General features: G+C 40.3%; 1 protein-coding gene across 8 annotated transcripts in view; it reads left to right on the forward strand.

Annotated features, from left to right (window-relative positions):
- The window catches only part of fat3a (FAT atypical cadherin 3a), a 222755-nt gene that overhangs the window by 181079 nt on the left and 17222 nt on the right, over nt 1–24454 (forward strand). For 4 of the 8 annotated variants that reach the window (XM_047593716.1, XM_047593717.1, XM_047593719.1 and 1 more), the window contains 3 exons: nt 6394–6453; nt 7049–7084; nt 11397–14926. In XM_047593716.1, coding sequence (XP_047449672.1) covers nt 6394–6453; nt 7049–7084; nt 11397–12022 — 722 coding nt within the window. In that variant the 3' untranslated portion in view covers nt 12023–14926. Of the gene's footprint in view, nt 1–6393; nt 6454–7048; nt 7085–11396; nt 14927–21384; nt 22310–24454 lie in introns of those variants that run through there. The other 4 variants (XM_047593724.1, XM_047593723.1, XM_047593718.1 and 1 more) reach the window with 4 other exon arrangements.

The following is a 24454-nucleotide window of genomic DNA, read 5'->3' on the forward strand; positions in this document are numbered from 1 at the left end:
TCAGCTGCTAGAAAGGAGAGTAAGCAAATTATGTTTGTTCAGGAGGGAGATAAGGCCAGACCAGCGAGACTCAGGCATAATGCAGGACAGCTAAGTGTGGGCGGAGCCTGGGAGCTGAAGACCGAGCTAGATGGTGGCTTGAGTGTCCCACAACAGATAGCCGTGACCCTCAAAAGACCGGACGTGCTGTTGTGGTCTGAGAAAGAAAGGATAGTGTATTTTGTGGAATTAACTGTCCCGTGGGAAGACAGAGTTGAAAAGGCGAATGAGCGCAAGAGAGATATGCGGAGCTGGGATCGGAAGCAGAGTAGGGAGGCCGGAGCGCCTGTGTGCGCCCAGTGGAGGTTGGCTCCACCATTGCTCTCCTGTGTGAGTTGGGCATTCGCAGAAAAGAAAAGAGGGTTGCCGTAAAGAATATGTCCCTGGCAGCGGAACAAGGAAGTCAGTGGTTGTGGCTATGGAGGAAGCACGGTAGCTGGGGAGCATGCTTAAGGTAAGGCTAACTATGTACTGACAATAGGTAGCAGTTGTAGTTAGATTAATCTTATCTGTCAGTTCAAAGGCACATGGTGGCGTGGTGGCTGCATTGAGGGGGGTGACTCCAGGACGCTGGAGCTCACTGTTAAGCCTTCTTGAAGTGTCGTGGGCCTAACTTAACGAAACATCGGTGAAAACCCCAATGATGTGCGGCACACTGCACACTAACTACTGTTGCTAGGCTAGGCTGATTAGCTGGTGCTTTCTAGTGTTTTGTTTCTGTGGCTAGACTAACTGTATCTCGTTTTTGACATAGGCAGAAGGAAGAGATGTCTGGTCGAGTGTGGTCACATTCCCATCATCTCTTTTACCTACTGCTGCTGGCTAGGTTAGTTAGAAGCTGACCACTGGTCTGCTGGTTGGTTGTCCAGTTGGACCTGTCTTCTAAAGGAGTTTTGCCTTAGATCGTGGCACAAAGGATTGTAACATCTCGTCCTGTGTATTAATGAATATCTCCTCTAAATGAAAGAGAAATATTATGCCCTTTTATAATAATTTGCGTATTAATGTTTTCATGTTAAATATACACATGCCTATCCACATATGTGTATAGCAGCATAAAAGACAAAGCAAAAACATTTGTTCCAAGACAGACAACGCGAAATAAACCAGCATAAAATAATATGCACACTCTGTAGGAAAGGAGGTCCCCGGGTAAAACTAGTCCCATGTGAATAGGACTTAAACTTTTGAACAGCCTGTTTCAGTTAAATTGCTGTTTTCAATAAACTGCCTGCTCAAAATGGTTGGTCTCACACACACACACACACACACACACACACACACACACACACACACACACACACATCAATACTAAATCTAACAAAATAAAATAAAACACAGGAAAAACTAAGGCCAGCAAAATTGTCGGAGCCAGATCATTCACTGTATGGTCGGGCTCTACGCAGGACCCTGCCCCGGTCCTCTTGGAATCTGTTCCATTTATACTCGGAAGTCAGAATTTCTGAGTTCTTTGTACACCAATCACCTCCTGAGAATGATACGGTATGGGAAATTATGTTACAATTGATTCAATTTCCTATCTTGTGCTTTTGGCAGAATATGTCACATGCATGAGCATAGTTAACTTTAGAAGATTGTTGTGGTTTAGGATGTTGAGTTTTCAAATTAATTTTTAGGGCCACGGGGAAACGCACCGAGGCATTGGCCTCTACAGCTATAGCTGAAGCGGCTATAGGCTGTGAAAAAGTTTCCATTGAAATGAATGAGACAGGCAAAAAGAGTTTTTCAAACATCTACTGCTCAGGCATACTTTCTCCAGGAGACTTCATTTTAACTTTAAACTGTAGACATATCAGGCTGTATAGGGCTTCTAAAGTCACTCTTTTCTGCTGACACAAACTCACGAACATATACACTTTGGAGCTGAGCGACACACCATTTATTTTTCCTTCTCACACCTGCAAACTCTGAAATAATAACACTGTCGCCTCTCACACCCCCTTACAGTAGAGAATGTCCCCATCTCTCAATACACATGTAATGAAACACACAGGGGAAAAAAGACCTTCAAAAGACCTGCCCCCCCGCTTTAATGGAAGGGCCAAGGTACCTAAAGTGTCCAATAGCTGTTCATTCACTGCATGTGCATACATGTACTGTGTATTCAACACACGTTAGAGCCAGAGTCAATTAACACAGTCGCATCAACTCCCTCTACCAGTCTTTTAACATAGGCCGTAGACTCGGACTCACCCACCAAACAGGAGTCCACCGTGGGGTCCGGAGTCATTGCTGCAGAGTTGTCATTGTGACCCTGTGGTGGCGACACTGGCATCCGGGTCTTGATGCCAGCTACTGGAAGTTCCCTGCTCCTCTCCGTGCAGGGATGGAGATGGTGACTGTCCCGAGGGAGATAGAAACCTTACTCCCCATCGCAGCTGACGTTCCTCTGCAAATCGTGGCTCCCTCTGGCCCTCGCTGTTCAGCCAGCGAAGCGAGAAACCGATGTCTCGGGTCCCCCACTCTCGTGGAGACCATTCCCTGTGACCGTATCCTCCCTGAACTCTGCGCTGCGGAGACTGGCTTCCCATGCTGTTATCCATGTGGAAGTCCAGGCACAGGCACACCGCTGCTCTCTGTGCTCCCCCGGACTCTGCTGACGAGCCCCAGGAAAAGGGGAGCCACGACCGCCACACTCAGTCCCACAGGTATGTGCTCTCAAATCCCTCACCTCAGTTTGTAAATTGTCTATCCTCGAAGTGAGTCATTCCATGCGCAGAGATGCACGTGTGGAAGTATCGGAGGAACTGTTTTTGTCCAAAGGGGTCCTTTAACCTCTCCTTCACTTGCTCATAATCACACTGAACATCTGGCGGTAGAGTGTCCAACAACAGGAAAGCTGCGCCATCCAGTCTTGTTGGGAGGAGATTCACTAAAGTGGCGGTGTAACTCCCACTCTTGGCCCCCCTCGACTGGGCACGGACCGCGCCTTCAAACTGCTTCATCCACGTAGACGTGATGGCTTCTCACCGGCTTCTCACCGTCGCCACAAAACAGCGGCGGCAGTTCCACTCTCACGCCACTCAAGCCGCCAGTCCATGTAGCAGTACTCCCGAAATAATCTTCATCACATTCCGTAAATGTTGCACTTCAGTCCTCCGAACATGCCGCTTCAGGGTGTCCACACGAGTACAGTTAGCTGGCTTACTGGACCAACTGAAAAAGTTCAGTAATTGTCGAAAGAAAAAACTGCTCCAAAAGCCAGGACTCACTCCAATTACCACTGCCACCAATGTAGTGTTCTGAAGTGTATAGGGCTTCTAAGTCACTCTTTTCTGCTGACATAAACTCACAAACATATACTCTTTGAAGCTGAGCAACACACTGTTTATTTTTTCCATCTCACACCCGCGAACTCCGAAACAATAACACTGACGCCTCTCTCTGACGTTACACCCGCACCCCACTCTCACATATGTTTATGGCAGTTGCACGGCCACCCTACTGTTGAAATTTAAACCGCTGTATTACTTGAATAGCTCAAAAATGAATGCAAAATGATGATAATTATGTATATTTATAAATAACACTAAGCCAAGTTTAATATAGAACACATACAATAGGTAGGGTACTTAATCTCTCCATCAGTTTTGGGGTCCTTGGCTTGAAAACCCCTGCTCAACTCCATTGAAGGGATGCGTTGTTCATGGTAATTCACAGAAGCCTGGGTTTGAATCAGTTTAAAACTGTCTTTGTGCGCCAAGATGTGAAACTCAGCAGAGATGGATGCTCTGTGCTCTTTCAAGACTAGCTATTTCAGCTAGACATGCACTACTGTGAGTACCGTCCTTAACTTCCTCCTTCTTGGAGTGTTTTAAATATATGGAGGCCATTTTAGGTAGGCATGGTGTAGGAGAACATTTTATTTCTCCCCTGACCCACCAGGAGGGGTCACTTCGTCGGAAAGTTCATAATGGACAGGACTGTTGTTGTTTCCTTTGCAGATTTCTGAGACCATAAAACAAAGCCATAAAACAAGCTTTTAAGCACATTTCCATGCCAACGAACAAGAATTTAGTACTTTTTCTCCCATCTACGTGTAATCCCAACAGGGGCCAGAGATAAGACCGACCAGACTCCTCGGTGTCTTGGACCATCTGTGGCAGATAAAGATTGTAAATAATTCAGACCTGCAAGATCTCTCTCTGATAGAACTACAAACTATGAAATGTACACTTCTAACCAAAATTACAATGTTTAATATATACTCTATACTTCTTGATATTAGTTAGTGTTGCTTACTATTATTGTTTAGTTATATGTATTAGCATTCTGGGGAAAGTCAGCGAAATTAATGAATGTTTCTGATAAGGTGTTTTCATGCTGACATGATGTTTCATTGAAAGTGTTTCTCTCATCCTACTTCTGAGTTTAACATTGTGAAAAGTACAACCGTTATTTAATAGTCTGTTATGAAATCACTGATATGCAAAGGATCGAAAGCCGCAAAGACCAGTGTTGTGACAAAGAGACACACCCTGGAGAGTTGTTAACCAGAGGCTGGCCAGCCTCAGTTCTCAATTTTCGTTCTTGTTCAGTTCTCCTCCAGTTCTCTTTTAGTTCTCCTCCAGTTCGGTCTTAGTTTAGTTCTCACTTCTTGCTCACATCTTTTTAGAGCTCAGTTCTCTTCTTAGTTCTTTTTGTCTTCATGATTTTTAAATTATTCTTGCCACATTTAACGCATGACTTTTTCAAAGTACAAGCTGAATTTCATTATAACTGTCAAGACAGACACACATTAATAATATTTTTGAAGATGTTTTTCGGCCAGCCATCGGAAGTATTTTTCAGTTCCATCATTGACAACCGATTTTTAACACACGCCATCAGACTCTGCTGCATGGCAACTTCACAGATGTCCACTTTTGTCTACGTAACGCTGAGGAAGATTCCAGCTGTAACCGACACTGAGGTCCGGCTCTGCATCACTGTCCAATCTGCTCTCAATGCTTCGGTACCGCTGGGTTTTCCCCGACGATACCGCTGTGGAATATCAAGCTCAGGTGATTTGGTCACCCGATCCAGTTGTTCGGAGCGGCATTCAGGGAGTTTCCATAAGTAGACCATCACCTTCATATTTGAGCAGAGTTGATGATTGTGTTACAACTAAAGAAACCTTAAACAAATTTGAATAATTAATTTAAGAAATTAGGTTCCGTTTGCATCCTCATTTTCGTTCATACTTCTCACTTTTGTTAAACTTATTTATCTTGGTATACTCATCATTTTCCATTACTCTGTTAAATTATTCATCATATTGTTTATTATTCACTATTCACCATTGATAATAAACCACATAGTTCACTTAAGTCGTTGTCAGAAGGTCCTTGTGAGCTGGAAACAGATGATCCCTGTACTGAGAGCTGACGCCTCAGATATGATGAGATTGATTTTTTACTAATTAATATTAATCAGGTATTAATTGATCAATTCTTACAGTGTACAGCGTACTCTGTGGGTGGTGCCCCCTTTCGACAAGTGCAGTTATTACACTTAATTGTTTAATAACTTATTTCCCCTACACATGGTATGGGTTCCCCCATATGCTGGACTTTCCGGAATTCCGGAATTTTCTTCATTCTGACTGACAGATATTTTAATATCCCAGACCAGCTTCTCATGCCTACCTTAAACTTTGTCACTGAGAGTGTGATAGCAAAAGCCTATCTTTTTAATTGTTATTAATCTCATAGGAATTTGTATTATTGTTGTCTATTTCACCTTATTACCGTACCGTATTTCTTTTCATCTTTCTATCCTTTACTGACCTCTGTATGTTGTGTGTTTGACCTTTAATATAATGTAATTTATTGAACTTGCTATAATTGAGGACATGGTATACTACAAATGATCTCCCCCTCCCTGGGATCAATAAACTTGAATATAATTTACACTGATCACCAGCATCAATATATTTATTTTCATAGAGGAAATTTTGGCCATTGTGGGATTTTGCTTTGTTTGTTGTGGCTTTGTGAGTTAACTGACTGCATATTTTGTCTCAACCATATTAATAGTGTTGCCATTCCCAGAGGTTAATTGCTGTCACCACATAAGAGAGTTTATACTAGTGCTGTTGGGTTTATCTGTTATGTTATGTTGTTCTGATGTGGATGTCTTGCATGAGTTAAATGCATTCATTTGTTTATTTACTTTTATTTAATATTTATTTACTATTCCCATGTATATGAATGATATTGTGTTTTCCTCAGATATCAAAATGTTCAAGAAGTTATACCAGTTTTCATGGCAGACAATACTGGCAATTGGGAACATTTTTCACTTTGAATGCCTGTATTTCAGAACTTATCTGCTCCTTTTTCCCTCCACAAGCCTCCATAGTGACCGTCATTCGACTGGTCAATGATGCAGTCAACACAATCGAAAGTGAAGGTACCATGTCTCATCCCCTTTGAGTCTCCTCTTTCATTCCCATAAAATTACTTTCATCGACGACTCTAGACCTTTCAGAGCACAGCAATTTGCAGTACAAAGAAAAGCTATGGTTTGCTTATTTCCCTCAGGGCATTGCAGTATTTCCATTAAAACCCATTTATTCGCAATTTATTCAAGCTCAATATGTTCCCTTTGAGTAATACATACTTGATCTAAAAGTTACTTAATCATCTTGGGTAAAATGGACTTTATTGGCCCTGCATATACAGTATGTACACGTATACAGCCACTTCCTCTATGGATGTAGAGGGGATTCAAACAAGTCAGCAAATCCACTCTTCTATCCAAATTATTAGGACTGACAGAATGATTTTTTTTTTCATTTCTCGTACTTTAACAAAGTGAGTCTGTTTGTTTGTTTTTTTGTGTAGTCAGTCAAAACCACTTAAATTTCAGATTATTGTTTGCATGGATGAGTGTTGGCTAACCATATTCTGCTTGTCTGTACCTAGATCTGTAATTTCACTAATGACCCATAGCTGACCAAGTTTTTAAAGGCTTCTTTTTATTTTATTGCTTTTCCATCTGATAGTGTCAGTTATGGACCAAGGTCAAACCTACAACCGAGGTGACTAATCGCTCATGACAGCCACCTCCATTTCACCTACCTGTTCATCTTCCCATCAATCTGCAGCAGACAGACAAAATAACAATCACCTTCATTCGTGTGTTAACACATTTTCATTCCCCAAGGCTATACTACAAACTACTGATTGTTTATGTCAGTTGACCCTCTGAACTTACTTCTAATGCCAACAACTGTTCAATTCCATGTAATGAACATTTTTGTCCCTGACAAGATATACTGAACATTAATTTTGGATTAAATTAGAACGTCTGGTATTTTTTGCCTGCTCATATTAGCCTGATGGTTACTTAGTAGCCATATAAGTAAAAATGTCAATCTTATCAATCTGTGCAGCATCAAGCAAGTCTTTTGGATTGGCTTTATGGAAGCCTATTTTGACTAAAGGGAATGGCAGCTTGCTTTCAGGGCCCAATGACATTTTGCCGACCCTGAATGGAGCATGTAGAAAAACATTTGTTGGTCTGATGAAATAAACTCTTTTGGAAGAGCCTCTGACATTACTCTTGAAAAAACCGTGGAACTACTTGGGACAACATTCTGGCCACTAACACTAAATAACATTGACCATCTTGTGACAATGGAATGTTCTGCTAAGCAACGCTTAGACCTGGTATTCGTGTGGATGTTACTTAGACATATATCACCTACCTAGACCAGAGTAGACACACCATGCTATGGCTCTCCTTAATGGCAGCAGCCATTCCCAGAATGATGCAGTCTGACACAAAAATGGAAAAAAATGTTGACTTAGCCTCCAAATCCTCTACAGCCCACAGGGATCTACTGGAATAGGCTTAATCCACAGAGTTCTCTCCCCTCAACCGATAAGACCCCAAATTCCCCACTAAGAACATTATGTTGCAAGGTACCACAGGACACCCTCAGAAGGACCATTCTCTGTTGACAGTTTTGAAGACACAAGGGAGACTTACACAATATTAGATAGGTGGTCATAATGTTATGCCTCGTCGGTGTAGTTCACCTTTCAGCAAACAGTGATTAAAGCTTTCAGTCAGTTGCTGGCTTTAAGACAATTCTGGTAATCCAACCAAAGCCTAGACGTATTCCACATAGTATGTGAGATATGAAACCTGAAAATGAGTTCATGGTTGTTTAAGATTTGGTTTAAAACTTGGACAGACTTGCCAGCGGCATCATTTTTATCTGAAGCTGTAGCTACCAAATCAGTTGAAAATCAAATCTTCATTCAACACCTCATTTCTAAGGTCTGTTATGATGTTAATTATTTTGTCTACCTGCTGTATCTGTTTATCTCTGTGAATAGCCAACTGCACCATACTTTCATACCCCATAGTTTGTCACTGCGACAATGAAATTTAGTTTTAACTTGTGGGAGAATTCTGTATGCATGTTTTGTGGTGTGCTGAATTAGCTTGACAGTCTCCACCCCACTCCCCATCCTCCCCTCACCGTCTGTACCACTGTAATTAAGTTTTGCTTTCATCTCATCTCATCTTCTACTGCTGCTGAAATATCATTAGGGTGTGTTCTGCTTTGATGGCTTTGATGCATGCTTTTTTTTTTTCTTTTTTTGTCATTGCCTTTTTTTGGATTTCACTTGTTTACTCTTAAATAAATGTCTAAATGTCTGCAGAGTTCTTAATAGATTGTGAATTTGGTCATCTAAACCTTGGTAATAAACATTATCATTCATAAAAAGAAAACACTAGTGACTTCAGTGCTCTATGATAACATGTTAGCATGACCTATTGGATCAGATTTTTGATGCCCACCTTTCCAAATATTCAATGGGTCAAAAAGTGTCTGTCATTTTAAGAGTTCTTCCAAACTTCACCAAAAAAAAAAAAAAAAAAAAAAACTTTGTTTTTCTTTTTTTGGAGACAGCAAGTATTGTACTACGTGTCCCTTATTTATGGGTCAGATTTCAGCAGTTGTCAAACTCAAGTCCTCTTTGAAACACTGCCTTCAGATGAATGTGGCAAATCTACCTTTTAAATCATTAAGGCAGGAAAATTAGCCAGCCTCAAAAAATAGCATTACCAGTTGAAGCAAAAACATTTTTTTTTTCTACCTGTTTCATTTTAACTTTAAACTCATTCTCACCTTCAGAGATCTCTCAGATGTCTGATCCCGTACAGGCTTGTATTCCATTCCATTCCATATTCATATACCCTTCAATATCCAAGTTGCAACCTTCCAAAATCAGTACCATGACTTAGATGTAGACACATGGTGGAGAAAATCGATTTCCAATCGCATTATCTGGATGTCTTAATTGGATAAGGAGAACTCCGAACACCGATTTTCAGTAGTTGTTTACATGCATTTAAGTTGTCCAGTTAAATTAAAGCAATAATTCACTTTTCTCATGTGCATGTAAATGTACTTACTGAGACAAACGTCTCTAACTTCCTACCACTCACATGCCCATCCTATTGTGACAATAGACTGGTAGAAGGACTCTAGTAACTCATTCACTCCTAAGAACATACTCAGCCCCTTCTTTGTACATAGCATCACTGTTGTTCCTCCAGTCCAGCCTGTTGTTCATGTAAACTCCCATGTAGCGGTGCGCTACTTCCACCTCCAGGCCCTGGATTGTGATGGGCTCCACTGGTGTCCTCTTCCTCTTGAAGTCAATAACAAGCTCCTTGGTCTTGTGCACATTCAGGAGAAGGTGGTTTGCCTGGGACCCCTCCACAAAGTGGATTATGAGTGTCCTATACTCTACTTCCTGTCTGTCACCCTACCACTGCAGAGTCATCACAGAACTTCTGCAGGTGGCAGGAGCCAGAGCTGTATCAGAAATCACAGGTGTAAAGAGTAAAGAGAAATGGAGACAGGACAGTCCCTTGTGGTGCCCCCACATTACTGAAAACTGTATCAGAATGGGGGCACCCATCCGCACAAACTGGGGCCTGTCAGACAAATAATCAGCAATCCAGGAGACAGTGGAAGAGCTGACAGTCGCTTCAGCCCTTCTCTCTTGAATTCTGAAGAGGCAGAGAAAGTAGTTGGTTAATACTTTGAATAGTGTGATCTGATATTCTGTTCAGTGGTCTAACTCTTAGCTGTGAAATGTAAAGCCATCTTCATGAAACTATCCTAGTTAATTATTCTAGTTCCATTTCTTTTTGCTACTCATGGAATTTACATGAGTTATGATCATTTTAAATGACTTAACATCTCCTTTAAATATTTCTAAATAGTTTACTTCTTCAACATTTCCACTTTCTTTTATTATCAGTTTGTATTCCTCATCGGATGTCTTTTAACATTAAGACTCTTTTTATGTTTGATTTGCAATTCATATGCCTTATGCCATATGTCTACGAGAATCCCTTTTCATATATTAATACAACATTTTGTGAGACAGTGCCTTTTTATTCATAACTTAAATCCATCAGGTCATCAGGTCATCAGGTAAGTGTGCCATAATATTCATTCATAGCTGGCAAGCTTAATGCAATATTTCTTAATCACAAAAATTAAAAAAAAAAAAAAAAAGAATTACTAAAGTTGTCATCCTGCTTTCTTATTGTAGCTCCAACAACACCGTGTAGGTTTAAATAAGACAAGTTCTACCATTCATATGCATTGCTACTTTTTCCATGTAATTGATCTGTAAAATTAAAATGATAACAAAGAGCCAAACCTATGTTAAATGTATTTAAGTAGGTTATATCACCTTTATTAGCAGGCACTGTTGCAAAGAGGATCATGTTTTTGCTTGTTTGACACAAGTGTAATTCTTTTTGTTCACTTTACAATGTTGAACGACAGATAAATCTACTGGATGATAATCTACCCCTGTCCAGCATATAACTGTCATTATATAACATCTACAATATTTACTGTAGATGTTATACATCTACAGTTGATCATAACATCTTCTTTATGCGACAATGGCAAGAAACTGCCAGACACTGAAGGAGGGCAAGGGTCCCTTTAACTTACAGAACTGACTAAGATATCGTTTAGCCCTTCAACATAGCTTGGGTGCTGCTAATCCTTCCTTCCTGCTTGGTATTCTGTGACATGTGTGATATCAACCCTCAATGGCTCCTGTTGTGCATGTTGCATATTGTATCTTCCAATGAACTAACATGCTTTCTGTGGGCTACCTATTGACCTTGCCAAAAACTACTATGTATTGTTGATGTTCATGATGAGATTAATTCTCTGTTGACATGTCTACTCCACAACCCGTGTGTGGAAACCAGTGTGTTGGCTGAATAAAATGTAGGACTCTGGACTGTCACTGTCACAGTTTCTATTGTTGCTAACCATCTCCTCTTCTCCTGTTCAGCATATCACTGGGACACATCTGATTGGATGCCAAACGCCAGACTGTCAGACAATGAAGAAAGACCTTACTATAAGGCGAGTCCTTGCAGTGATGTTGCAAGCTTTGCCCCTTGTCATGGAGGAAGCACCAGTGAATTGGAGTCAGACTACTACCTTGGGGGCTATGATATCGACAGTGACTACCCTCCTCCCCGTGAAGAAGAGTTCCTGAGCCAGGACCAGCTGCCACCTCCGCTGCCCACGGACGAGTACTTTCCTGAGCCCTACACACCACTACCTGCCAACCCACTGGTCTCCAAGGAGAGCACATTGAGTTCTGGCAGTGCCGGGTGTCAGCATGCCAGGCCACACTTCCATCCCAGCCAATACCTGCCTTCCCACCAGCTACTTGTTGGGGAAATTCCCCTTGAGGACATTAACGCTTCAGTGAATGAGGTAGGTAATATGGATACTGATGATTCTGTGTTGCCAAATATGCAACTGTCTGTGGGTGCAGAGTCAACCTCTGAGATGCAGGTCCCCTGTGTGCTGGATGACTTGGAACATTGCAGTGACTTTGAAAGCATAGATGAGCTTCATCTAGGGATGACCATAATCACTGATTCACAGCAACAGACTGAAGTGTGATTGATTGGTCAATTTAAAAATGGTGTACACTGAGCCACAAGGAGCGTAAGAGCATAAGAGTGGCGCAGGTACACAATAGGATGCTATCAAATGGGAACAAATGCTTGTGATGAAAGAATTGAATAGAGAATATGAATGCAACAGACAAATCCAGAGTAGCTAGAAATTACAATTTTTTCCTTGTTTTGAAAACTTTGTAGTGACCCAAGGTTGTTCATAATTGTCACTGGCCGTAAAGTTTCAATGGTATTAAATACTGGTTATCACATCTCCAGAAAAGAAACTATATTTGTTATCAGTCTCTAATTTTAGGATATTTATATAATTGTAATTTTAGTTATAAAATATGTTAAGTCTGAAGTGGAGTGGAAATTGTAAGTATTGTAATTCATCTTTCAGTTCTAGTTCTGGGTTCTTGTTCTGGGTGCAGGGTTATTTCAATTAGATACAGTTTTATATTTCTAATGTAAGTAAGTGAAAATAAACACAGTTCATATTTTTAATTTTTAATTTTATTACTTATGATTGAGATTAGTATCTTGCTGCATAACCGAGCTACACTTTGGAACTTCATGAACTTCAAGATTTCAGAGAGTGTCCATTGAATTAATATGTCAATCATTGATTGCCCTGAAGCAGCATCACAACCTCACACCATCACTCTGCCAACTCCAGGTTAAAGCATACACTAATGCAGGTATAGCATTATGACAACTGACAGGTGAAGTAACTAACACTGACCATCACGTGGCAATATAATGTTCTGGTGGGAAACGTTTCAACCTGCCGTTCATGTGGATGTTACTTAGACATTTACATTGGATTACCGAGTTTCAAGTTTTGTAATAAGGTGTGCAGTTCAAGATAGGTTAGCAGATTAATAACAAACAAATTCTAACATTTTTTAACAATTTTTTTGTTTTTTTGTTTAATGTTGTCACATTGTTTCCTAAATGCCACGTGGGTTTTTGTAGGCATTGCATTCCAGTGTACTTTTAAAGAAAAGAAGTTAAACCCATACTCACTCATGGTTCATTCCCACCTGCCCTCAAGGATAAACAGCACATCTGACTGGTTGAGATTATTAGGGTTTTGCTGATATGTGTTTTGGTAATGGGACACTCTTTTTGTACATTTCCCTCAGATGGAATTTCACAATTTCTCAAGATATTGTTTAAGTTTACTTTGCTTTGCTTTCAAACACACTAGGCAGCATCACAAATTTGTCCTGACATTTTGTGAACAAAGTTGTTGTGTTTAAATTTTCAAAAATCAGACAGAAGATAAATCGTTTCAAATGCTTGACATCATCACTGTTTTGTAATACTTTGCCTGATCTGCTCAGAAAAAGCAGCTTTTTTTGTTAGTGAAATATCTGTGTTTGACTTTACTTCTCTGTACAGTTTTTCTGGTGTGTTAAAATCTAATTTTGTAGATTGTAGGAATTGCAATTCTGAACAGAATTCTGAACAGAGTATGTGATATGAATGTGTAGCATCATATATTAGCTATTTCGTCATTATTTGCCTATTCTATAAAGAACCGGAACTGCCAAAATAAGTTAATAAAAAAATAGGTTATTATATAAACGTTAGAAAAGGGAGTGTTATCCCAGAGGCGAGAGCCAGACAGTAAACTTCATTCGTGTGATTTTTTTCTCTTGACGATTGAGCAAGATTAGAATTCCCCACACTTTGTTCTCCAGTGAATGTTGGCTTTTCCTTCCTTGTCTGTTCTATTTTCGCACACAGTTAAAATCAGTCCATCTTCAGTTTCTGTGTCAGTACTTTATTTGTCAATAATTGCAACCTCTGGAGAGGTACAGTCAGGGGAGGCAATGTGTTACTTTTCATGATGAAAAGCATTGCCAATAAAATAGATTATACTATTTGCCCATTGATTAGTGATATAAACCTAATTTCCAGTATGATTACAGTCATTTTGATCATTTTTATAGTCAAAGTCGCTGATACCTGTATTTCCTGTGTAAATACAGGTATCAACACGAGCTGAAGCATCACCTCAAAAACACAATCTTTCACAAACTGAGTTAGGCTTATATCTTCATCATCACCAATATCTCTGTCACCAATACTACGGTTGTACACAGTTCGACTTCAGCCACCTACCAATCCATCACATTATCAATCCACCACACTCCACCATGAACAATCCACTCCACCACAGCATATAGGCATTCATTTGTAATCCAGACTAATACCTTGCATGTTCATGTTTCCTCAGTAAATGTTCATTCTGCCCCATGTCTGCAAAAGGTCTGTCATCCAGGTAAAGATTTATCCAAAAAATGCTAAAGGACTGGTGGGGAGTTAGGGTTTCAATAGGAATATCTCTAACAACCCATTATCAGTGGGAAGCTCCAGTCTCATTCTGCACCCATTTGATTTCTCCTTCATCAATCCTTCATAATTTTTCTTTATTTAAAAGTAAAATGTGGGTGTAAATAAATAAAGTGAAATAAATTGGTTGATAGTAAATAAATAAATACACTGATAAAAAAAAAAGGAAATTAATTATTAAATAAATAAACTGGGCAATTAAATGGGAAAATAGAGGCATTTACACAATATCCATTTATATTGCATAAGAGTTTATGACAGTTCTGGCCCTCCATACATTGCCTTTTTGCCTCCATACTCTATGCTGCAGATTACTTTTGCTCTTTTAGTATTGCCTTTTAATGTCACATTCATTAGTTTTGTTAATAGAACAGTTTCAGTGCATTTCTTTCATATCAAATGTTTTGATGAATTTCTAATGATATTTTAAGTCTGTTTAGTTTTAAGACACACTTGGCTGTCTGCATAAATGTAGTGTTTAAAGTTGTTTTTATTACATCCTTTCAAAAACCTTTGTTCAGAAAATAAAACAGAAGTTGCTTACCGTGTGATGTCTTCAATACCCAGATACATCTGCCCATATTAAGTAACGTACTAGTAATTAAATTTAGCAGTGTTAAATTATAGTTTTAATCTGACACATGAACACACTTCATGCATATTCTCCTACACATACATACACACACACGACTCACTCACACAAGTCGTAGTAAAACTGGAAGTTTTATAATAATTATGAATGTATATGCAATATTAGTTGATGTTTTGCATTAAATGCAGCTTATATAGGTGGTTTAAGCTGACTTGAAGGGGCAGAACATGTGATTATGATTCAGTGCTTGCAATAGGGGTGAGTGTGACTGAGGTGGTAAAGCGGTTAGCAGTTCGATCCCCGGAATGTGGCACATGCTATAGTGTCCTTGAGCAAGACACTGAGGCTCTGTAACTGTAAAGCGCTTTGAAACCCAATAGGTAGAAACATATAAAAGCAAGACCATTTACCATTACCAATAGACAATAGTTTGAATTACTGAGCAACAAATGCTAACTAAGATGTATGCTAACATGAGAGAACCCAACTGCAGATGTTTCAACAATAATGTAACGTAACGGAATAATTTCCCGGTCAAAGTTTTTCCACTCAGAGCCTCCTTCGTCAACTTTTCCTGAACATTACTCAGTCCAGGCAGACACACAAGTATTCACTGCGGTCACATGAGGAAAAGCTTTTCTTTTTCTCGAATACAAATGATTTGAAAACAATTTTTTTGAAATAAGTATTTGTGAAAAACACACAGGTTCAGCTCCATCCCTAAACCAATGGTTTGCCATTCATATATGTCTAGAAAGTGTGTAAATGAGAGCATTGTGTTTCATATGTGTATATGAGAGTGTGTTGTGTGTGTGAGGCTAATTCTGACTAATGTCCCCCACACAGCGGCTATGGCTCAGTAGGTAGAGCGGGTTGTCCATGAACCGAAGGGTTAGCGAGTGTGCCATATGCCGAAGTGTCCTCGAGCAAGACACTGAACCCCCAGTTGCAACTGGCACCGGTGTGTGAATGTGTGCGTGCTTGTGTGAGGGAATGGGTGGATGTGTCTCTGTCTGTAAAAGCGCTTTGAGTACCTTTGAGTAGGTAGAAAAGCGCTATATAAGAGCAAGACCATTTACATAGGTCATAGTAGCCTGTACTTGCAAAAAGTCCTGAATCAGTAACAACAGACAGAAGAGAACAGAATTAAATTCTAAAAGGATGGCTTTAGTGTGCATCGTATTGTCCAAATTAAAGCTGAGAGTTCGTTAAAAGTTACGGATGTAATGATTAAAGAGAGCTTGACCTACAATGCAAACAACTGGACCCTGCTCCTCCATCCCTCCTCATGCCATGTTACTGCACATGTGCAGACCAGGGCTGTTTCTAGCTTTGTGTCTAAGCAAGATGTTGCTTGAAGGCCCCTAGTTTGTCAAACTATGATGAAGAGTTTTAATACTCACATAATTGTGATGGAAAGCATAATTTCTCCGCTAGAAACAGACAGCAGTTCAGCTTTTTAAATCTTGTACATGATGTGCTCTATCCCTTCTACCAGCTCAGTTTCCTTTTCTGTGACTAGTTTTCTTGCATGTTTTTGTTTTGGAGTCACACACCAGTGCAGCAGTGGTGGTGCATGCGCACACGCTCTATCCTGCTGTAGTCCGATTAAGCATGTACATGCCAGAGCAAACCAAATTTCAATCATATTATCTGGGTGTCTCAATCGGATAAAGAGACCTCAGATTTTAGTCGGAGTGATGTGTTTACATGTACTTAAGTTGTCCAGTTACAGTCCAATTAAGGCAATAATCATTTTTTTTCATATGCATGTAAACGCACTGACTGTGAAAAAAGTTGCCACTTTTGGTAGTTTTGATAAAAACGGTTTCCTTCCCTGTCACCTTCTCTTTTTCACTCCACTGGGGTAACTCCACTTCATTTTTCTCATAGCTGTTAAAAGAGTAAACTATATTAAATGTTGATTAATGTTCTTAACAATCACAGTAAAAGCATTGAGATGATTCATAATAAAAATGCTAGAAATGGCCCTGGTTATACTGGGTTAACTGAATTTGAAATATAGCAAAGCCACAATTTAATCAACCAGCACTCACCATGTACTCCTGCACCAAGACATCAGGATTCTTATTCAGATAGATGCAATGATCCTTGTCGTATATGCTCTGTACATAAGTTGTGTTTGAGTAAATGCTGCATGCAATATGTCGTTGGAAAGATAATTTTCTTCTGATTTCATTGATATATTATTAGCCATTATAGGATTCAACCAACACAGCCGACACAACCAACACATTTTGTTCAAAACAATAAAAATGAGAAAAAGGCATAAACTCATATTGATCCAACAATCAATATTTATCCAGGTCAAATGCCCCTTCTGTATCGATAAGGGTCCAAACTGTTCATTTCAGTTGTATTTTCATTCCAAAAACTACTTCCCCCTTCCCCCTTCTTTCAGCCACTGATTGAGCCAATTACAGTCAACTTGGTGGATGATTGGCCTTTTATGTAGTCAATGAGCTGCTATATGTGACATTCCCAGTAAAGGTTGTTTAGTCGGAGATAGACCAGCGCGTATTGGAGCTGGATGTCTGTACGTAATTTTCAAATGAGAAACAATGCAAAAAATTTAATTTTACTTCACTATCTCTGTATCTGTTACTCTAATTATAAAATATGATTCCTCTGAGTGTCACCTTTCAGTGGAACCCAAGATTATGACTGTACGTTGAAGTGTTGAAAAGTTATGGCATTTTTATTCAAAATGTGTCCAAATGGCACAGTTTGGAAACGTCTGGTTATACCCTAAAGGGTAGAAGAAACTCAGTTTTGGTAATTTTTATATGCAATTTGAACTGGAAGTAAGACTTTATGCTATGATAATCTTGAGTTATCCAGATGAGATCTGTCCTCAGTTTTCTCTGAAGGCATCAGATAGCAAAACAAACAAACAAAAACTATTCAGGCAAACCCAACAACTTCTTATTTTTAACTGTGTGAGAACTCAAATCCTCAAGAACAATACCACTTAGAGTGATTCTAACATTTGTGATGGAAACTTCAGAGTCTTGGCTTTCAAAAGAGACCAACAATATACAGGAGCTCCAAACTGTTCACGAACAGTGTTTTACTTTACTTACACCTAAATAGATGTTTTACTGCAAAAAGATGGGAACAGTAAGGAGTTTATTAAGGAGTTCATTTATTTATTTAAATGGTTCCACATTAGCTGCCAAAACATCACATAAGACACTGTAATAAATCAACAACATATATACAATAATACATCTGAGAAAACACGAAGACATTAGCAAGGGAAAAAAAAACAATGCAAGACAGAAAAACAAAACAATAAGAAAAATAATATACAAAATCAAACAAAATAAAATAAACCAAAACTTTACATCACAGTACATTAAGCTATAATATTGTGTTTTTTTAAAAAGTTTTTTAAAACATAGTTGGTGCTTCAATAATCGTAGTTGGCAACTTGCTCCACACCGCAAGAGACGAGGCAGAGAAGACTTTTATGAGCTGAATTAGACAACAGCTGAAAGCCTCTTCTAATAAGGACCACAGATTTCACACAACATTCATTGGGGCTGTCAGGTTGAGAAGGTTTAAAGGTAGGACCCAAATGGAGGACTAAAGATGTGGCCGTTTTTCAAACAAAAAGCATTTAATGAAAACGAACAAAAATACAATAAAAAGTGCTGCTGAAGGCAGGTAATCCAGAACTCAATAAAGCAAAAACACACAGGGCAAGAAACATGGCATGGAACACAGGGAGTAGAGACGTTACCCTCAAAGCAGACGCTCGACACTGTGTCGAGCGTTCAAAGCAGAAGTATCGCGGCAAGAGGGTTTGATGCCTCGCTTCATAGAGCAAAATGAAGCTTCATTACGTCACACGTGTATCAGCGTAGTGAATTCGGTGCGGGGTTTGTGTATGTATATAAATATCAACATTTTCTCAAAATGTCGTAGGTTTTTGAGAGGACAGTTTTGCATATGTCATCGATTTAGAAGGAAGGAGAGTGAGGTTTCATGGTAAGAGTAGTATAACATTAGATTAACTTGCATACTTACATTAGTATGCAAGTTACACATTATTTTGTATTTCTATCAATCACCCAAAAGCATATATCTAAAACTTAGTAAAATAGTATTTTATGGAGACACAACCACACAAGCATAACATTATTTTATTGAAATAGTATAAATCAAGCATTTCAAAATGCACATACTGTAGATCCTTTATTGTTAAACAGTGCCTCACTGTTTTACGACCCTTTGCGCTGTTTCCTGTGAATCCTATGTATACTATTATCCAGCAGATGTCGCTACACTTAATTGTATCAAATGCTTCGAAATACTGAAGCACTTCAACACAATTGCTTCAGACAGATTCAGTGTTTCAGAAAGCTTCGGTGTCTCCATCACTACATGAGAGGAACACACAGGGAAAATAACACACTCACCATGGAAAAAAAAAAACAACGACACGACAGAGAACAAAGGGAAAGGCAGGGCTATATATGCACAAGAGGGCTCAGGGATGACAAGACACAGGTGAAACGGATCAGGGCAATCAAACCAGGTGAGAGCAATTAACAATCAACACACACAAGGAAACACGACAGGAAATCAAGTACTTAAGAAAATAAAACAGGAAATACAAAACACGATACAAACAGACATCAAGACAGGAACACAAGGAGGCACGAGAAACAGGAAACTAAGAAACTTGATAAAATAAAACAGGAAACACCAAACGTGGCACAGAATAAAAGACAGAACCACGACAGGTGAGCCAGCCAGGAGGAGATAAGGATTCGGACAGAAAATGTCGTCACCAGAGGCGCCACCACAGACTCCACCACTACACCCACGGGCCCTAAAATTTAAAAGGTAAGCAGAGCTAAATATCTGCAAATCTGAACAGTGATATGTGTGGGGAGAATGTGGTCCACCCGAGTGAGATTAATCTCTTCTAAAATATGGTCCACTCCTTCCGAACCTAACCCTTTTAAATTACTGAATCAATCAATAAACTGTGTTAAATGTTTATGTCTGTCTTCACTGTGTTTGTTTCAAATGTCTCAGCAGGACCATGGTGCAGAAAGAGTGAATGAGTTTGATAACTTGTTGCTTAATGTAGGTATTGCATGCTGGTATTTGCTGGAGGGAATAGGCTGGCAATAAATCAGGAATAGCTAGGAAAAACAGAGCAAGAAATTCCTGACGGTCTCTTGATGTTGAGGAAGTGTATTCAAGGGACCATGTGTTCGAGAGTTGCATTTTATAGGGATTATTGCATAATAATTGTGTACCAACCTAAAACAGGCACAGTTGTATGTCATTTTTGTCTTGTGTTGAAGAGATCGTGTCTGTAGTCACTGCGAAGGGAGGGGAATTACTCGAGTAAAAAAATAGTTATGGTGCAGCCTGTCCAAGAAAGAGGTTGGATGGCAGGTTGTAAGATGGAGCCTGTGGACACCATATACGCTAGCAACTAGAGAGATTGTATAACAACTCCAATAGTACAGTAATACTGGCCTTGCAGCCTTTTCTGAAGATTCCTGAAAAGTTAACTATTGCAAGAAGACAAAGGGGGGCAGTAGCTCTACGGTTGGAAATGCAGATTGCCAGAAAAGTAGAGTGAGAGACAGGTTAATTCGTATATATCACCAGAAGCCCAGCCAAAGACTGGAGTGATGACTTAAAGTACTACCCCACTAGGATACCTAGGCTTAAACAGGCCACAACTGCAAACAAAATATTAGTACTGATAAGAACAAGAGAAGCGGGACAGCCAGAAATCAGTAGATAAGAGGGAAGTGCTAAACAGGGAGTAATGGAAGCTAGGATGGTGAAAGGGGAGGGGCTGCTGACCACAGTGGAGTTAGTGGTAAGACAGCATCCTGACTAGCATCCTGATGCCACATGCTGCAAAGAAGTAGAAGCTAACATCAAGTATTACAAAACAAAATATATGAGCAACAGCAGAGAAGGAAAGCGAGCCAGGGAACGAGAAGTGCTCAGGTGGTTTAAAAAAAACAGCCGGACAGAATGTGTTAGATGCCTGTATTCAATGGTGGAGAAGAAGATAGAGCAAAGCAACAGGTGCTTCAACACCCAATGCTTCAATGGAACTGAGCCAGCCTCCTCCATACTCATCCCATGTGGAACTGACATGGGTGAAGCAGTGCCCATTGATGGGAGCTGATTCCAGAACAGAAGGAGAATTACACAGAGAAAATGCAAAAGGAGATGGAGATGCTGCATACCGTGAGCGAACAAAGAAAGGAGCTGCAAAAGCATTTGCAGCAAGAACAAGAGCTACATAGAGAACTAACGCAAGCTCACAGTGAAGCCCAGTGCTGTGCATTGGATGGGGAACTATATCCCTCACAAACAGTGAGTAAACATGAGTTTATTTTCAGGTGTGTGCTGCGTGGAGGAGATGATTGGTGTGGGAGGCTCCGGTGCTGGCCCCTGATTGGCCGAGGCTGATGGAGGATGCCTATATAAAGATCCAAGTTGGCAGCTGGGGCGGGTGGCAGGCTTTCTCTCATCTCCCTCTGCTCCCAACTACTACTCCCCTACTACTTAACAAAGTAGTAGGGGTGGACTGCCATTTTTTTTATCATTGTTTCTCCTGTTTATTTAGTTAGGGAGGTAAGTGTTCTGTCATTTGTTTGACTTTGTTAGGTTATTGAATTCATTTCAAGATAGGGTTGTTTGGTTTGTTATTTTGGCCTTGGTCCACCCTGAAGCCATCATTTCATTCGTTTCCCTGTTGTAAATAAATAACTTTACATTATAAATCTTTTGTTGTCTTGGTGGCTACTTGGGACAAGGGGAAGATGGGAGCCTAATCATGTTGTGTCATAGACACCCCTAGATGGGACATAACACTCCAGTTGAGACGACAAGCCTCCAAGAAGATCAAGTAGATCCCTGTCCTCAAAACAGGTACTCAGAAGTAGATGCAGAGTGGAAGAAAGTGACAGTGGGGGGCTAGGCATCCCGATGCCACTGACATATAACATACACCAACACCCGCAGTATGTGCCATGGTCATTCTGTAACAAAACTGGACTGGCAGGAAGGTTACCCGACTTGAATAAAGGAACTAATAAGTGGATCACGGCTCTGGAAGAGAGCACAGGAGGTGTTACTTTGGCTCTAGGTGACATCAAAGCACGGCTCATGCATGTGGCAGGTAAATCCACCACAGAGGAAGTTTTGCACGGAGCAAAATTAATTGCAGTAATGAAAGGAAACAGAGTTGATGATCTGGAATTTAATAAATACCGCAATGCCTCTCATAGCAGCTCCGGGTATTACTGTATTACTGTCGTGTTTTGTGTTTTTATTACGTTTGCTATTTTATTTTATTTAAAAAAGGGTCCAATTTGTTGCTTTTGCAACAAATTGGACCCTTTTTTACTAATTTTAATTGCACTCGAGTCTCTCCAGATCTCTGTGTGCCATGCAGGCACCACTCGCCGGCATTGTTTACACCCCTGACCAGCTGATGGCCCTGAGGCATTCCACACTCTTGGCCAGAGAGAGACCCCCCATACCACGGGAGCTAAAGAGGAGATGGTGATGCTGCAGAGCCGGGGTGAAATGAAGAATGGAGAAGAGAAAGTTTAAGCCCTTTATCTCTGCAGTCATCACTGGAAATGTGAGGTTGTTGGCAAATAAAGTGGATGAACTGGGGGCGCTCGTCAGAATACAGAGGGAATACAGAGAGTCCAGTATCATGTGTTTCACAGAAACGTGGCTGCATGAGCAGATTCGGGACTCCAACATCACCATCCCCGGCTTCCAGACGGTTTGTGCCAACAGAGACACCGGCAAGGAGAAAGGAGGGGGCCTTGCCGTACTCGTGAACAGGTGGTGTCACCTCGGGCATGTCTCTGTTAAAGAGCAGGTCTGTTGCCCGGACAGCAAGCTCGTCGCCGCCAGACTTCATCTATAATTTTTGCAGAGGGAGTACTGGGACCTGGTTTTTCTGAGGAGGAGCTACCGTTTTGTCACAGTAAGCCCAAATGTGAGACCAGCGAAGAGGGACCAAATCCACCTCCTCTGTGTCCCAGCTCAGCGTGCTTCTGTCTTCATTGATGACCACCTTGAGTTGCCGTGTCAACCCCTGACCTGCAGGCCTTACCCACAGCTGAGACCAATTCATTAATCAGGGATTAATCTCTGAGGTCTCTGCTGTTAATACTGCTGATCCCTGTCTCCCATACATTTACTGCATGTTACAACACACCAACACACACTCCTCCCCCCACACACAGGTAGCTTTGTTATTACAGTTACACATGGGTCATGTGTAACTTTAATAAAGCGCACCACACACATACACACACAAACACACCGGTAACTTTATGTTATTACAGTTACAGATACACACGAAGAGTTATAGGACGCACCCACATGCGCGTGTATGCGTGCATTACTCTCTCACACACGAGCTAACCACGCAAACCATAAGTTAACTGTTCCAAGCGTATGCTAACTGTGCTAAATGTGGGTTAAGTATGCTTAATGGGGGTTAACTGTACTAACTGTGCAACACACACTACACAGGTAACTTTGTGATTACAGTTTCACACACACAGGAAGAGTTGTAGGACATACTCACAACACACACACAACTTTGTCACACACAGGCTAACTGTGCTAACCGTGTGCTAACTCTGCTAAATGTGGGTTAAGTGTGCTAACTGTGCTAGCCGTGTGCTAATTGTGCTAAATGTGGGTTAACTGCGCTAATTGTGTTAAATGTAGGCTAAGTGTGCTAAACATAGTCTAACTGTGCTAAATGTGGGTTAACTGTGCTAACTTTGCTAAATGTGGGTTAACTGTGATAACTGTAAGCTAACTGTGCTAAATGTAGTCTAACTGCTAAATGTGGGTTAACTGTACTTAATGTAGGCTAAGTGTGCTAGATGTAGGCTAACTGTGCTAAATGTAGGCCAACTGTGCCAAATGTGCGGAAGCAACCCTCCTCCATTTTGCGTCGGGCGGTTCACGCCTTCACGGTTGTCCATTCGTTTCTGATTATGGACACCTCGTTGGGCATTATCCCTTACTTTTATTATATTATATTATATTATATTATATTATATTATATTATATTATATTATATTATATTATATTATATATACTACTATTATATACTATTTAGTTACAATAACATTACCATCGTATCATCAGTACTACTGCCATCATCTTGCCACTGCGCCTTATCTACCTATGCATCTTGTGTTTTTTAAGTGTCCTTGTCCTATTCTGTTTTTATTTTTGCTTTTATTTTTCTCCCGCAGTATTTTATTCTATTGTATTTTATTGTATTCAAATACCGGACTGCTATGATGACCTAATTTTCCTTCGGGGATGAATAAAGTCATCCATCCATCCATCTATCTAGTGCCTCAGTTGTCAACCCAGCCCCAGGTGCCTCAGGGCACACCTATGACACCAGTTGCTCCTCTG

Source organism: Mugil cephalus, chromosome 9, assembly GCF_022458985.1.
Source record: "Mugil cephalus isolate CIBA_MC_2020 chromosome 9, CIBA_Mcephalus_1.1, whole genome shotgun sequence".
Classification (NCBI taxonomy): Eukaryota; Metazoa; Chordata; class Actinopteri; order Mugiliformes; family Mugilidae; genus Mugil; species Mugil cephalus.